This window comes from Colius striatus, chromosome 1 (genome assembly GCF_028858725.1).
Source record: "Colius striatus isolate bColStr4 chromosome 1, bColStr4.1.hap1, whole genome shotgun sequence".
Classification (NCBI taxonomy): domain Eukaryota; kingdom Metazoa; phylum Chordata; class Aves; order Coliiformes; family Coliidae; genus Colius; species Colius striatus.
In genome coordinates, this window is record NC_084759.1 from 76805366 (window position 1) to 76820340 (window position 14975).

General features: G+C 40.8%; 1 protein-coding gene across 2 annotated transcripts in view; it reads left to right on the forward strand.

Moving 5' to 3' along the window:
- The window catches only part of OFD1 (OFD1 centriole and centriolar satellite protein), a 35917-nt gene extending 21265 nt beyond the window's left edge, over positions 1 to 14652 (forward strand). For both annotated transcript variants that reach the window (XM_061998839.1, XM_061998847.1), the window contains exons 17-23: positions 1106 to 1238; positions 6801 to 6901; positions 10020 to 10322; positions 11253 to 11404; positions 12307 to 12477; positions 13429 to 13496; positions 14508 to 14652. In XM_061998839.1, coding sequence (XP_061854823.1) covers positions 1106 to 1238; positions 6801 to 6901; positions 10020 to 10322; positions 11253 to 11404; positions 12307 to 12477; positions 13429 to 13496; positions 14508 to 14553 — 974 coding nt within the window. In that variant the 3' untranslated portion in view covers positions 14554 to 14652. The remainder of the gene's footprint in view (positions 1 to 1105; positions 1239 to 6800; positions 6902 to 10019; positions 10323 to 11252; positions 11405 to 12306; positions 12478 to 13428; positions 13497 to 14507) is intronic.
- The last annotated feature ends 323 nt before the right edge of the window (positions 14653 to 14975 follow it).

Here is a 14975-nt window from a genome sequence, read left to right on the forward strand (position 1 = left end):
TAGGTGATCTCAAGAGGTCCCTTCCAACCCCAACCATTCCATGATACACATGATACAAGGTAACTGATGGGTCCTGTTCTCATAGTGCTCAGCTTCTATAGAGAGTGTTGTGTTGCATGAGCACAGGGACTCTCTGAATATGAAACTCCACAGACAACCTCTACCCTGACATATCCTGACTTCTACAGCATGCTGTGCTTTGTTAGAAGAGTGCACTTCTGTGTGACCACTTGAAAGAACTCGAGGTGTGGGAGTGTTAATAACAGATTTTCATCTGTCTCTTCAACCAAATAAGCACTGACTGCAACAAAAGTTGTTTGGTCAATAAAGAGAAGAAAACTAACAGTGCCTGCTTACTGAGTGAATCTTGAGAAAAAATAGAATCATTCATAGTCTAGTAATGAAAGACCTGCTCAGCTGCATAGGAAAGGGAAATTAAGATTGCAAACAAGATTTTAACCAAAGCGCTGGACTTTGTGAGTATGACAAAAAGCCTTTTTAATGCAGGGGGGTTAGTTTTTACCTTTGTTTCTTGGGAAACTCAAAACTTCTCTAGTCATACTGTTTCCTCCTCTGCTAACTTTACAGCTGCTGATAAGAGGAAAAATATCTTTGCTTAATCACCCATTTTGAAGATATTTGTAGAAAATGAAACCTCCAAGTTAAATTTGCTAACAAATAATGGCCTTTGGGAGGCCTTAAGCATTATCTTTTGCTGACTAGTTAAGCACAATCCCTAGCGTGAAATCCAGGTCTGTAACTGCTTCCTCTAATGTCCCACATGGGAGAAAGTATATGGTGTTTGGCAAAGGGTCTGCAAGTAATATGGAGTGATGATAATCATAGGCTTTGTGAAGAGTAAGTTGATAACAGGGAAAGCTTGAGAGGAGAATTCCCATACAGGAGAGGCAGGAAAAAAACCATTAAAAAAACCCAAACAAAAACTCCACTGGTATAAGAAATTTCATGTTAAGATCTGTCTGTTAGCTGCCTTCTCGTGGTGGTGCCTGCACAGTGAAATTACATCTGTGTTGCATAAACCAGCCTTGCCTGAGAATCGGTGGAACAAATAACTAATACCAGTTGTGGGATTTTTATTCTGCAGACATCAATGGCTCGTACCTTGCCTCTTCACAGCAGAGTGGTGACCAGGTGCTTTCTCCTATTTCAAAGCCACATCTACCTTCGTCTTCTGAGTCTGTATCTTCCTCCCCGTCCAGTCGTGGCCAGAAAATCAGGTGACGTTGTTTACAAAGCAACATTTTTAAGCTGCTTTTGAAATAAACATTCATCTAATGGTTCATGGCAACAGCTGCTTTTGCAATTCAAGTAAGCTATGAATTTTATAAGGGAGAACTTTTCTAAAGATGGATAAAGATTTCCACTCTTGAAATCGTACCTCATGAGGTTGTTAAAAAACCAAACATCCTTTTCCTCCCAAATCCAAACACTTTTTAGCAAGTATGATTTGACCTTTCCACCTCTCTTAAATTGGTACTTCCTTACCAGTGCAAGGTTGTGTGTGGTGAAATACTTAAACTTCAGATAAATGCAAAGGTTTTTTTCAAAAAAACACAAAAAAGTCTTTTTTTTAATGACCAAACAAAATACAAAGTGTTTTGTAAAGTCATTTCACAGTGGCAGCTGAGCAAGGATGAAAGGTTATTCCAAAGATTCCCTCTGGGGCAGGCAGCAATGGCAGCATGAGCTCTGGAACCTAAAAACTCCACTGCTGTGGAAAAGTGCTCAGCTAAAAAACCTGAAGAGTGAGAATGTGAGGCATCCTAAGCACATGTTAGTTTAATACAGATAGAGCCAATTGATAAATATCCATGACTGAAACTTAGATCAAATTCTGCTGTTCAAGGATATTCGTTAATGTTTAGAACTCTGCTTCTCAGCACTTTCAGTTAGTGCTAGTTCAGCCAATGTAAGTATTGCTTTGTTGCCGTGTGTAGCTCCAAAGATAGAAGGTGGTTCATTTGGTGTGTACTGTCACCGCTAAGGCACACCTGACAGATACATGTCATACAAAATGGAGATGTTCCTGGGCTCAGGTCGGGCTGAATTGCTTTGTCATTTTTCAGACTGCTGTAGATATCTCCACAGATACATCTTTAGGTTTAACAATGAACTTTTGCTTTGGCCCTTCTTTGCTTTGGCCCTTCTTTGCTTTTCTACTTCTCGTGTCAGTGTTCTGACAGACTTTAGAAAACAAGATGAGGTGTGGACCCTCGTGTTTCAAGAGAGCTTTAAGTTCTGAGAGCACTTATTGCATCAGTGCAGAGTTTCATTGTGTTTCCTTGCACAGTAGACCAATTTCAGACAGCTGAATGAAAGGGTCATTGTTAATAAATATCCCATTAATCACTAATTTCAGAAAACATCTTTCCTAAAAGCTTCCTAAAAATGTAAAATCTGTTTCTAAAAGTAAATCTGAATTAAACAAGCATTGACCTGCATGCTTATATATAATATCCTTGGAAAAAAAAAAGTTTTTAAACATACAAGGAATGTATGTATATGTCCAAGATATATCTGACTTTTTCTGACTTTTTCTGGTTTCACATAACTTTGGAGCATATGGATAATTAAAAAATTCAGACTGTATACTTTTTTGAGTACGAATAATGTCTGGATTGTGTTGCAAATGGGAATGTGGAGGTACTGCAGTGGCCAATCAACTATTACTTGGCATGGCTTATTTACAACAGTCCTATCAGACATCTCCCCCTCATGTAAATTGCCTGAATGTGAAGGGGTTTTTAGCAGTTTGCTGTTGTGAGCTCTCTCGGAATTTGAAAGTTTTGATTATTCTAGTAGAGCCCTGTGCCATCCATGTGAATGTGACCCTGATGAGGCCAACAAGAGCTCTTGCTGTTATTCTAATTTGAGAACAGTCTTCATTTTGGAAGACCACGTTAGGTCTTTAGAGGAGTATAAACTTCATTTTCCAACGACCTGGAATTATTTTTCAAGAAAAAGGTGAAACCACAAGCTCTTAAATAAATTCCTGCCCAAAATATAGTGATAATCTGTCTTCTTTCCCATACAGAATGGGCCATTTGCATATACCTGATGTTCAGAAGCTATCGAGGTTATATTTGATGGACACAAAAGCCCTCAATAAAATGAAGGCCACTAATTGCTTGAGCAAAACTGTATCTCTTTTGTTGTGTCTCTTTTTTTCACATCTGTGACCTGGCTGATGAGTTTTCCCTGACTGAAGCTCGGTGGTTTCTGCTGCCTTTTTGAGAATTTACATCATGGCAGTTGCACATTCTCACCTCACTCAACAACAGGCTGTCATGCTAACTGTTTTCCTTTTTATTTTCTCTGAAGAGCTTGTTCATGTGCCTGCATAACTCTTTTCAGAATTGGAATCTCCAGTTGCCTCTGCATGTGGGAACGGGATGGGTGGCAGAATTTCAGTCTCTTGCTTTTAAGTAAATTAGTAACTTTGCAGATTAAGTTGCATAAAAACAACTTCTCTTTCCTTTCTGTGTCTCATATTTTTATGTATGAAATTCTGTTCATAACGGTCACTGGCACTTCTGCTCTCCAAAACTAAGGATCCTGAATAGAGGTCTTCAAGAAAAGCTCAATTATTTCACTTCTAATGTTTCCTTCCTAAGAAGAGACACTTGAATTGACCTTAACCCGCTGGCCATGCCTCCATATTTGGTGGCTAGAGAAAGACAGGTTGTCCTCGGGCAGCTCTAGCAGTCATTCATAGGGCTTACTTATTTTGTGGTTATCCAAGTGCTCAATAAACGTTTAATGTAGAGAGGGTATCTTCTGTGGTTAGAATTTGCAGGCAGCCTTTATCATTTTGGCCTTGGAAAGAAGCTATTGGGATTTCTAAGGACTGTGGAGTTAAGTTTCTTTAAATATCTATTTCTTCTTCCCTGCTCATTCTCATTTTCTACAATATGTCTCAGATTTCCCATCTTCCTGTGGCAAGACCTTACAAAGTGAAGGTTGAATGTTAACCTGCATGTTAAGGTGATATGGGAAAATGCTCCAATACTGTGAGGGATTGTGCTTTGAAGGATGTTGTAGAGTCCACGCTGCCTTGAAGAGTGAGGAGTAAGAGCATATTGTGTTGCAGAGAACAGGCCAGAGTCAGGGCAGGCAGCTATGGGTTGTAGCTGCTTTCTCGCATTCCTTGTGACAAAGCAAGGATGTGAGGTCCAAATAATTTTCTTCAACTTGCTGCTTTCCCAAGGCTTTCTTAAAGGGAAAACATTCTTTTGCTTTTGTTGAGTATTTTTTAATTTCTTGTGCCTTGGACTGTTTTCTGTTACATAAAATATTTGAGAAATGCATGTGTGGGCCTTTCCAGTTATTTACTCTCATTATGAGGCAAATGTCACATCCTTAATGTGTATTGTGGGATTAGTTTATGACCTGTAGATTTTAACTGGCAATGGGAACTTCTTTAAAATAAAAAGACAAGATGGTGCTGTAACACTGGTAAGCTACTGCAAGTTAGACCTCTGTGTCAGTGGGGAACAACAGTTGCTCTGTGACTACAGGAGCTCCTTGTTTGTGTATGTTTCAAGATATGACTGGTATGAAGGAAGCTAATAAACAGAGACAGGAAGACTAGAGTTAGAAGGCAGATTGTTATCTAAACCATTCTCTTTTTCTGTTTAGGGATGAAGAAGCCAATTCTTAGGGTTGTTACCAGTTTTCGGCTAAAAAGTAGTTTCAGACCTTAACAAAATCTGAGTTCTGGGCTCCTCAGCTCAAGAGGGACAGAGAACTTCAGGAGAGAGTCCAGCACAGGGCCATCAAGATGATCAGGGGACTGGAACATCTTTCATACAAGGAAAGGCTGCAGGAACTGGGGCTGTTTAGTCTGGAGAAGAGGAGATTGAGGGGAGATCTTATTAACATTTATAAATATCTAAATGGTGGGTGTCAGGAGGTTGGGACATCCCTTTTTTCCATAGTAGCTAGCAACAGTACAAGGGATGAAGCTGGAACACAAAAAGTTCCACTTAAACATAAGAAAAAACTATTTCACTGTTCAGGTGAGGGAGCCCTGGCACAGGCTGCCCAGAGGGGTTGTGGAGTCTCCTTCCTTGGGGGTCTTCAAGACCTGCCTGGACGTGTTCCTACGTGACCTGATCTAGGTGACCCTGGTTGTACAGGGAGGTTGGACTAGGTGATCTCTAAAGGTCCCTTCCACCGCCTACCATTCTATGATTCTAGGAAAACAGCTTAGATGGTGGTGGGATTTTGTTGAGGTTTTGATGGTAGTAGCTTTAAACATAACTCAGGCAGTTTGACCATTTGGTGCTGCATGGCGCACTAGTACTGTTTGATGGAATATCAACACTGGGTAGTGTCCAGGGTTTGGTTGTCAATTTTATATGATGGAATGAGTTTTGGAAACTGTTTGGAAGTACATGTGTTTACTGACCATCACGAGGCAGACATCTTCAGTTTGCTGAATCTGAGGCAGACCCTTTCTCTAGCAGTGTTGCAGAACACAGTGTTGAAGAAAGTGGTGTACATGTCCTTGAACTTTGCATCCTTAAGAATTATTTAACACTTTAACCATATCTGTGAAGGACTCAAAATATGAAGCAGAGTTCAAAAAACTTGAAGTTCCATTTACTGTGTCCTCTTTGATTTACAGGATATTTTTTCTCTACTGAGGTTACTGATCTCCTGACAGTGCAGATTTACTTGTATGGCTCAGATTTACATTTTTTTTAATTGAACATGTTTCATTGTGTGGATGTGTTTTCTTTGTTCTCCACTTTTACCCCATAGAAGACATGAAATTCCTTAAAAATTGTACTCACAAACATATTTATGCTGTGGCGAAGGACACCAGCTGGTGTGAAGTAAGCTCCTTTATGAAGTGTTGCTGCTGAATTTCATTAGTGACTGGCACTCCTTTTGCTGTTTTGGTAGCTGGGTCACGTGGGAGGTATTATTGTTTCATGTTACTTCTCTGATGAGATTAATGGGGATTTAGAATGAGGACACTAACCCCATTTTTCATAGCACCCAGATTTTTCACCCCTGCGTATATGTTTTGCCAGACATCTAATCATATGTTTCAAACACATCTGTTAAGATGACATCAGATGGGAATTAGACTGTAACATAGAACCTAAAAAGGCAAATTTCTTATTTTCAGTTGACTAAAGGTCACAATTCATGGTATTTTTTTTCCTTCACTCCTTTTTTTTTATGCCTCTTGAGAGTGTATTTTGTTTTAATATACTGCCTTTATGTCACAGAATCACAGAAGGGTAGGGGTTGGAAGGGACATTTAGAGATCGTCTAGTCCAACCCTTTGCTGAAGCAGATCCACCTAGATCAGATCACACAGGAACGTGTCCAGGTGGGTTTTGAAACCCTCCAGAGCAGGAGACTCCACACCCTCCATGGGCAGCCTGTGCCAGGGCTCCCTCACCCTCACAGGAAAGAAGTTTCTCCTCATATTCACATGGAATTTCCTTGTTCTAGCTTGTGCTGAAGTGTTGATAAGGTCCCCTCAGTCTTCTCTCCTCCAGGCTAAACAGCCCCGGGTCTCTCAGCTTTTCCTTTTAAGAGAGATGTTCCTGTCTCCTCATCATCTTGCAACTAACTTTTGATAACAGCTAGAGAACTATATTTGGCTTTTGAGACAGCAAGGTAGAGCATGGGTTTATGTTTCGTTTAGTGAGTTGCTAAGCATGTGAGTAATCCTTGTCTTTAAATCTCAGATTATTATTTGCCTGAAAGTTTATTATTTATGTTTATTAAATGACTTCTGTTCTTCCTTCTTCTTTCAGACTTCATAGTCAACAAACAGATAAACAAGATTTCAGTGATATTCCCAAACCAGAGAAACTAATGTATGAGGATCTTGAAGAATGCATTTCTTCTCTTGAATGTAAGTTTCAGAGAATTTTAGACAGTTTTTTTAACACCTTAGGGCTTAAGAGTTGTAAGAAAATTGTCTTGATAGTTTGACTGTAGTTGGAGAGAAAAAATTCTGACTGATGTTTAAAATGAGAAAAACAAACTATTTCTGATGAGGGATTCATTTTCTTCATATTTGCATGGTATAGAGGAGAAGGGTATGTAGTAAGAAGTAGACACTAACATCCAGTTGGTGTAATTAAATTCATAGCTGGTGAAGAGATTATCATTATTGTATGGGAGAGTTAGAAGCACTGACTGAAAAGACAATATTCCTAAGTGGTGTGTTTCCCTCAATCTGAGAGTGGATTGTTCATTTGGCTGCAGTTAGGTTGTATGGAAGATGGAATGATGCCCTTTCTCACTCTCCTGAACCCGTGAGAATATGGCTTTCAGTATTTTAAAAGCCAACCAACCAACCACACCAAAAACAAAATAGGATGTTTGTTTAGTGTTTTGTGATAACTAGAAGAAACTGATGACTTATCTGTGCATTTCTGTGTGAAGTTTTACTTAGTACATTTGTTGGGTTTTAATTTGCCTCAGTTTTCTTCTTATGAGCTTTAAATGCATTATTTGAATGTGAACTGAGGCTGTAGCCACAAATGGTTTTTATTCATCTTTTAATTAGATTCAGATTTATTTCTGTAATTTAGTATTAGAGACTTTTAGGAATCCATTACATACTTCACTTTTATTATCACAGATGAGAATAGACTGACATTTTCTTGGCAATTAGGCCTGAGTAGATGCTGCACCCAGAGAAGTTACCACTGTATCATTTAGAGACGTGTGGTAGTCAAAAGAATCGTTCAAAGAGTTTGCATATCACAGAATCACAGAATGGTTGGGGCTGGGAGAGACCTCTAGAGATCTAGTCCAGCCTCCCTGCTGAAGAAGGTTATTCTGATGATTCCTTTAGTTGGTTCAGACCGCACCGAAAGACAATCTCAGTATGTAAAAGGAAATCAGAATGGTTAGAAAAGGGGAGAAGGTAACCTAAGAGGAACTGGGAGGAGGCAAAAAAGAATGTAAAATCTAAAAAGTAAATGTAGAATAATATATGATGAAGGAAGACGTTAGGGTAGAAAAATAGCCAGTGGAGTGAAGGAGATACCAGAAAGTGTGGAAGCCTTTTTTATCCTACTGTGATTGAGCTCTAGCAAGAAAAGACTGAAGTTTCTGTTGGCAGTAATTTTTTAGCTGATGTGCTCAGCTCAAGGAAAGAAGGCACCTCTTGTTATCTACCCTTTCTTACAAGAGTGAAGGTGTGCAAGGAGAGTTGCCTTTTTTGCCTTTGCAGAAGGGTTAATCGCAGAATGGTAGGGGCTGAAAGGGACCTGCATGTAAAGATGTTTTGTACTATATCAGTTTGGGTTTGGGGTTGATTGTTTTGTTTATGTGGTCAGCAGGCCTTTGAAGTTAGAGCTAATATTTAACAGGAACCTATTTGTGAAAGGAATTTTTTGACTAGTGAAATATTACATACCATGAAACATACCGATGCCTCCTGTGGAAGTAATGTCATTGATGGCCTTATAATTTAAACTGAAGTTAAAAAGAGAGGAAAAAAAACCCAACAACCCAGAGTAGATTTTCTTCTGAGTGTAATAACCCATTGATTTGGTTTTATGTGAAACATCTTGAACACCGTGTCCAGTTCTGGGCCCCAGACATTGAAGTGCTGGAGCGTGTGGAGAGATGGCCAACGAAGCTGGTGAAGGGTCTGGAGAACAGGTCTGATGAGGAGTGACTGAGGGATCTGGGCATGTTCAGCCCAGAAAAGAGCAGGCTGAGAGGAGACATGATCACTCTCTACAACTACCTGAAGGGGAGTTCAAGTTGCACCAGGGGATTTTTAGATTAGACATTAGGAAGAACTTTTTCACCGAGAGAGTTATGAAGCATTGGAACAGGCTGCCCAGAGAAGTGGTGGAGTCACTTTCCCTACAGATATTCAAAAGACACATAGATGAGGTGCTGAGGGACATGGTTTAGTTCAGTAATAGGCCTGGCAGTGTGAGGTTAGTGGTTGGACTTGAGGATCTTAAAAGTCTTTTCCAACCATAATGATTCCATGATTCTATGATATCTAGAATTTACTTTCCTGGGTGAAGCTGGTGGGACTTCTTGTTGCTTTTGGTAAGGAGATGAAAACATTTTTATAACTTTTCTAGACTGACAGTTTGACAGAAATGTTCTATGATGTTTTCATCAATATTGCCTTTAAAATATTTTTTATTAAAGAGATTTGTGCCATCCTGAGAGAGAGGCTGATGGATTTGGCCATCCTGGTTTTCTTTGTGCAAAATATTTCAATTCTGTTCTAACGTGGAAAAGGAAAATGCTTGAAAAATTGTTCATATTTGAAGGATGAGAAATTGTTATTTTCTAAGCCTTCACTGAATTCTTGGGAAAAGTGGTCCTGTGTATTTCAGGTTAGCTACCCAGAGATAATGGCTTCATCTGGCTTTTTCTCCCTTTTTCCCATGAAATTGAGAAGATCGTAGCAGTCAGCATGCTTTGCACGTAAATAGTTAAGGAGGAGTTGAGTGTCACAGCACTGATCACAGAAGAAGGAGGGTAGTTGTGTTTTTGTAAGTTCAGAGCCACATTGCACAGGGGAGTGGAAAATGTAATGTCGATTATCTGAGCTAGCAGTGTCTGTCCCATGCCCTGAAGGCGCCAAGGATCCCAATCAAGAAACAGTATGTGATCAAGTAATTAAGGATCTGTTCATGTGCGTGGAAAGGATGAGCCAAGCTTAGACATGGAATTTTTCAATGACCCATATCTTGATTATGTAAAGAAGTGAAAACATTTGGGTTTTCTGGTGTATATTTGTTCATGAGTCTGGTTTGGCTTTGTAAACAGATGTGTTCCAATAGCTAATTTCAAAACTAACAGCTCTGTAATTAAAGCAACATGTTCCCAGTCCTCGGGGAGATGGTCAAGCTGAAGGGAAAATGCTCAATTAGTGCTGATTTTCACGTGTTGTAATTCAACCATTCCCATACTTTGTGTCCACGGCTACGCTCCCCTATTGTAATTAGAGAATAGTGAAGCCATTGTTCACATTTCTTCTCCAGATGACAGGGACATTGCAGAGCAGCCTGAGGGCCATGCCCTGCGTCCATCAGGGGACACTGTGGAGCAGACTGAGGGCGATGCCCTGCGTCCGTCAGGGGACAGTGTGGAGCAGAATGAGAGCAATGCCCTGCATCCATCAGAGGACACTGCAGAGCAGAATGAGAGCAATACCCTGCATCCATCAGGGCACATGGCAGAGCAGACCGAGGGCGACGCCCTGCGTCCATCAGGGGATGTCACCAACGGGGATGGATTGGTGGTGACCGAGGTGCCGGCAGCAGTCGCTTGGCTACGGAGCTCACGTGAGTTCTTGGCTCAGCCACCAAAGTCAGCACCCTCTGAAATGCCAAATAATGAATAAACCAAAAAGCCAAATGCTGTTGGGGTGAAGAAGCTTTGCCAGAGTGCTGATTACCTAATAAAGAGGAAGGAATGATTTCTTTTGCTTTCCTGCATGTTTCCTCCTGGTTTTGGTTATATTTGTTTTGAAGTTAAACACTTTTGGCACTGTCCCAGCTCCTCATCCAGCTTCTGGACAGACGATTTTGGTCTTTTCTCTTTAGGATAATGATGAAATATTATTACTGCTCCAGATAGAAGATAGACTTGAAAGGTTTTGATTTGGGGTTTTCTTTGGTATGTGATGTACTGCTTGTCTGGATTTTCTAATTTTCTAGATAGAAGCATTGTGATTATTTGAATCTCAAGAAGAGCTTTCTAGCTCCTAACCATTCCCAATAATATAGTTTGCCCATCTAATTGCTATCTGAATACTCATCTATTTACCTGTCTTTTAAATATGCTGCTCACATCAGCAGTGTGTCCTGCAATAGCTTTCAAAGGTTTTGTTTAAGTACTTTCCTTTCTTATACCCAACCATGTTGCAGAGAGGGAAAGAATGTAACACCATGAACTTTGGGGTAACAGAAATTTAATGAGAAAGCTCATGGATAGGACAGAGCAGTGCACAGAGATATTTGTCAACTCTCTGGCCTCTGCTTTGGCTCTACTGTTAAGCTCTTAGTGAGTGACATTATCAGATGAAAAATGTTTAGAGATGCAAAAAAACATTAGCAGATACCTAATAATAACTGTGGTATCTGTAGAAACAACATATCCTGTTGTTTTTCAATTACTATTAATGTTATAGGGGAACCTGTTCCTTATTTGTATGCTACTGTAGTGGGTTAGTGAACTACATAAATCACAGTTGTTGAAATAATTTTTCACAGCGGTGCTGGATCAAAGACAGATGGAAGAACAGAATAGAGAAGTTGAGAAGAATTTGGAAGAAGAAAGGAAAGCCAGGGAAGAAATGAGAGAGAGAGAACAACAGGAAGTTTTGGAAAGAGAGCAAAAAGAAATGGAAAATCTTAACAAAGAGGTGGTGATTTAGTATTTTAATTTCTGACAGTAGTGCAGCTTTGTAGTGCCGTGTATTTTAGGATTGCTGTGTGCTGCTTGGTTAAAAATAGATTCTATTCTTTAAGAAGTAGAAGCCAAGTTGTTTTATTAAAACCAAAGAGTCTCTCCAGAATTTCTCACTATGCCAAGTAACCTTTTCACTGGAAACAGATGCATTTTCTTCCGTGTTTCATGTAACTGGAAGGTACAGTTTTATGGCCAGAACTTAGAAGGCAGTTGTCCCCACGCTGTCGGAACAAGCTGTACATTTGCTGTCTCTCTGAGACATCACCAGCACATGCTTATGTCCATCCGTTCGTTAGCTTGCATCAGGGTATCCAAGGTACTGTCTTGGATGTAGAAGTTATGAGACCTTAAGGAGTTTGCTTAAATCCCTTGGAGTTGATGCAGCACATGTCAAAGTAGCGTTCTGGACTTGTAGGACCACTATGAAGCTTGGGTTTTGCTCCCTCCTGTCTCATCTTCCCCTTCCCACCCTCAAGCCTTTGTTCCTTTGATTCAGCGCAGAGGTTCCGCTCACATAAGCTCAAGCCCCCATTCACACCAGCAAAACAGTCCCTGGAGAAACCTTCACACCTGTGGCAGTTCTTCCTCTTCAGTTCCCATGTCGACATTGTTCCTAGAAGCCTCAGCACCTCAGACACCCTCCCAGGGAGTGTTACTGTGAGATTCCTCAAACGTCACTCCAAATTGAAGTAGTAGCTTAACGTTTCATCCTAAGCTGCATGTAGCAAGTTTAGTGCTGTTTAGCCTGACATGTTTTACTGAGATGAACACAAAATGCTGCACATGCAGGTACAAAGGTATAAAGCTATTTTTCTCAAGCTGATGGGTATTTATTTTTTATTGTGTGTCTTAAAGCAAATCCAAGACTCGATGAAAACAGATGAAGAAAAAGAAGATGAGAATGGGGTAAAATCCGAATGCAGGAGTTCTGGTGCTGAAGATAACGTAAAGGATCCTACCCCAAATCCATTAGAAAAATACATGAGAATTATTCAGCAGCGCAGAGAGCAGGAACTGGCAAACAAGGTGATTATTCTTAAAACTGGGTCCCGAAAGTATAACTGACTTTGTGTCTTGCTTAGAATAGAAACAATACATTTGCTTCCTTTTTTTTCCCCTTTATTCAGAGGCTTTATGGAACGACCTGCAGAGATGAGTGTTGGGATTTGTATTGCAAAATTCATAGCATATTCATAGAATGGTTTGGGTTGGGAGGGACCTTAAAGATCATCTTGTTCTGAGCCCCTCCCATGAGCAGGGACACCTTCCACTAGACCAGGTTGTCCAAAGCCTCATCCAGCCTGAACTTGAACACTGCCAGGGATGGAGCATCTGCAGCGCCTCTGTGCTGCCTGTTGCAGTGGCTCCTCACCCTTACATCTAATTGAAACCTCCCCTCTTCCCAATTTGAAGCCATTACCCCTTGTCCTATCACAACATGCCCTTGTAAACAGCCCCTCTCCAGCTTTCTTGTAGCCCCCTTTAGGTACTAGAAGGCTGCTATTCCAAAGGCAAAAAAGAAATCTTCAATTTATAAAGCTTTTTGTTCTGGTATCCTGTGAGAGGGGGTTTTGGGGGTTGGGTTTTTAGGTACTAGGAAAGTATTTAAATGTCCTCAAGTTTTAGTTTAAACTGTTTGAATCTAGTCAGGTCAGTTTGTATTGCACTAACACATCTGATGGTAGATTTTATTCTGTCAGAATGGAAAATTTGCCCTTAGGCAGCAGGTATGTGTACGAGTGAACATCCCTTTGGTGAAGGACTGTGGGAGGCTTTTGTTCAGACTTTGCCCAAACCCGATTTTCCAAAGCACCGTTACTCTAGATGCAGGGAGGCCTCTGTAGAAGTAGGGTGGCTCCTCCAGAAGACTTTTTCTTTTCAGTTAGGTGCCTTAAACTACAGACACTATTATTAAAGTCACTTAAAGCTAAACTTAAGAACCAGTTACAGAAAGTGTATTTTCCTCTTGATTGCCAGGATTCAAAAAAAGAAGTAGGAGACACATCACTTACAGAGGGACTAATATCTAGTGAAAAGGATGACAGGTAAGGCTCATCTATTACTGTTAATCACTTCTGATGCTCATTATTAATAAACAGTTGCAGCAGGAATGATGGTGAAGGACATCTGCCTCCCTAGAAAGCAAAGTAAACGAGTAATCAAAAACAAATGTATTGGAGGAAAATCAAGAATCCCTCGACTTCCTACACAGGCAAGTTTTGAATTGCAGAGGATTCGGGTCTGGGAACTGCACTCAGGGATCTGTTTCAGTAGCTGTGGCAATGACAATTTTTTACCTGCTGCTGAGCAGCATCTCCATTTTTCCTTTGCAGTGGGCCAAAGTAGGAGAGATTCTTCTTGGGTGACGGCCCTGTGAGAGTTTTTTTGGTGCTGCACCTTGGTCTGTTGTTAGCATTGAATGTAGCTTTGTTTTACCAGTAGCATCAGGGACTTTGTTAAAAGTAGTTGACACCCGTTTTTTTCCTGAGATTTTGGCTGCCTGCACTGAGTTACTACGGCTGGAACATTTCCCCTGCCTCTCTCCAAACGTGAATAAATAAGGATATGCAGCTTTGAGTTGCTCAAGAGGAAACGCACTCAGCAGCCCTCTATTAAGTCTTTCACTTTATTTGAAGCTGTAGAATTGAAAATATATACAAGCAAAAAAATTACGGTACAGCTGAAAGAAGAAAAAGTTCACCGTACCCATAGTAATGATTCAGGACCCTCTGTGGTGTTAAAGTGCTGTTTTACACACCTGCCCCCTACCCCAGTGCTCGGAATTGGGATCTGTGTCTTTTCCATTTCCCTGGGTAAGCACCACAGGAGCAGTGGAGGGGCAGACCTGCTCTTTGATAGATATGTGTGTCTGTTCATGACGGCCCAAATCCTCAGCCTTCAAGGCTTATTTCCTTCCATTCACTGCAAGAGAACTGCAGCACAGGCACTCTCTTACCTTAAATCTGAACTACAAATACTCGTTTTAAAAGGAACGTTAAGAAACCCCTTTGGACTGATGCCACTTTCTCTCCCCCCTTCCTCTCTCCTTAATGCAGCACTGCAGACATTTCTCATGGAGACACGGATGAAAGCTTCTGGTGAACAACAGCTCCATCATTATTACTATTATTTTTTACAACAGCAACGTTTTTAAAGCAGCTTTCTGTCTGTAACAGTTGAGCCTGCAGGCTCTGTAATTAATAAATAAATTACCAAAGCTGATGAGCGTGAGCTATCTGACCATTTTACCTAGGGCTGTGTCCTGGAGGGAGACCTGGGAGGCAGGGAGAGAAGGGACAAAGCCCTGCCAAGAAGAGGCTCGGGCTGGTCAGGTATGTGGGCTTTGCCACTCCATCCCAGTTCAAATAATCAATCCACTCAATCACCTTTGAAAGCTGCCCTCCACCCCCTTCCCATCCACCAGCCGTGATGTATAACTTTAGTCCTCACCACCTGTTTTACACTTGGGGTGTGTGTGGGAGAGCCATGACCAGGTCAGTTTTGGGGAGCAGTGTGCCAGCGCC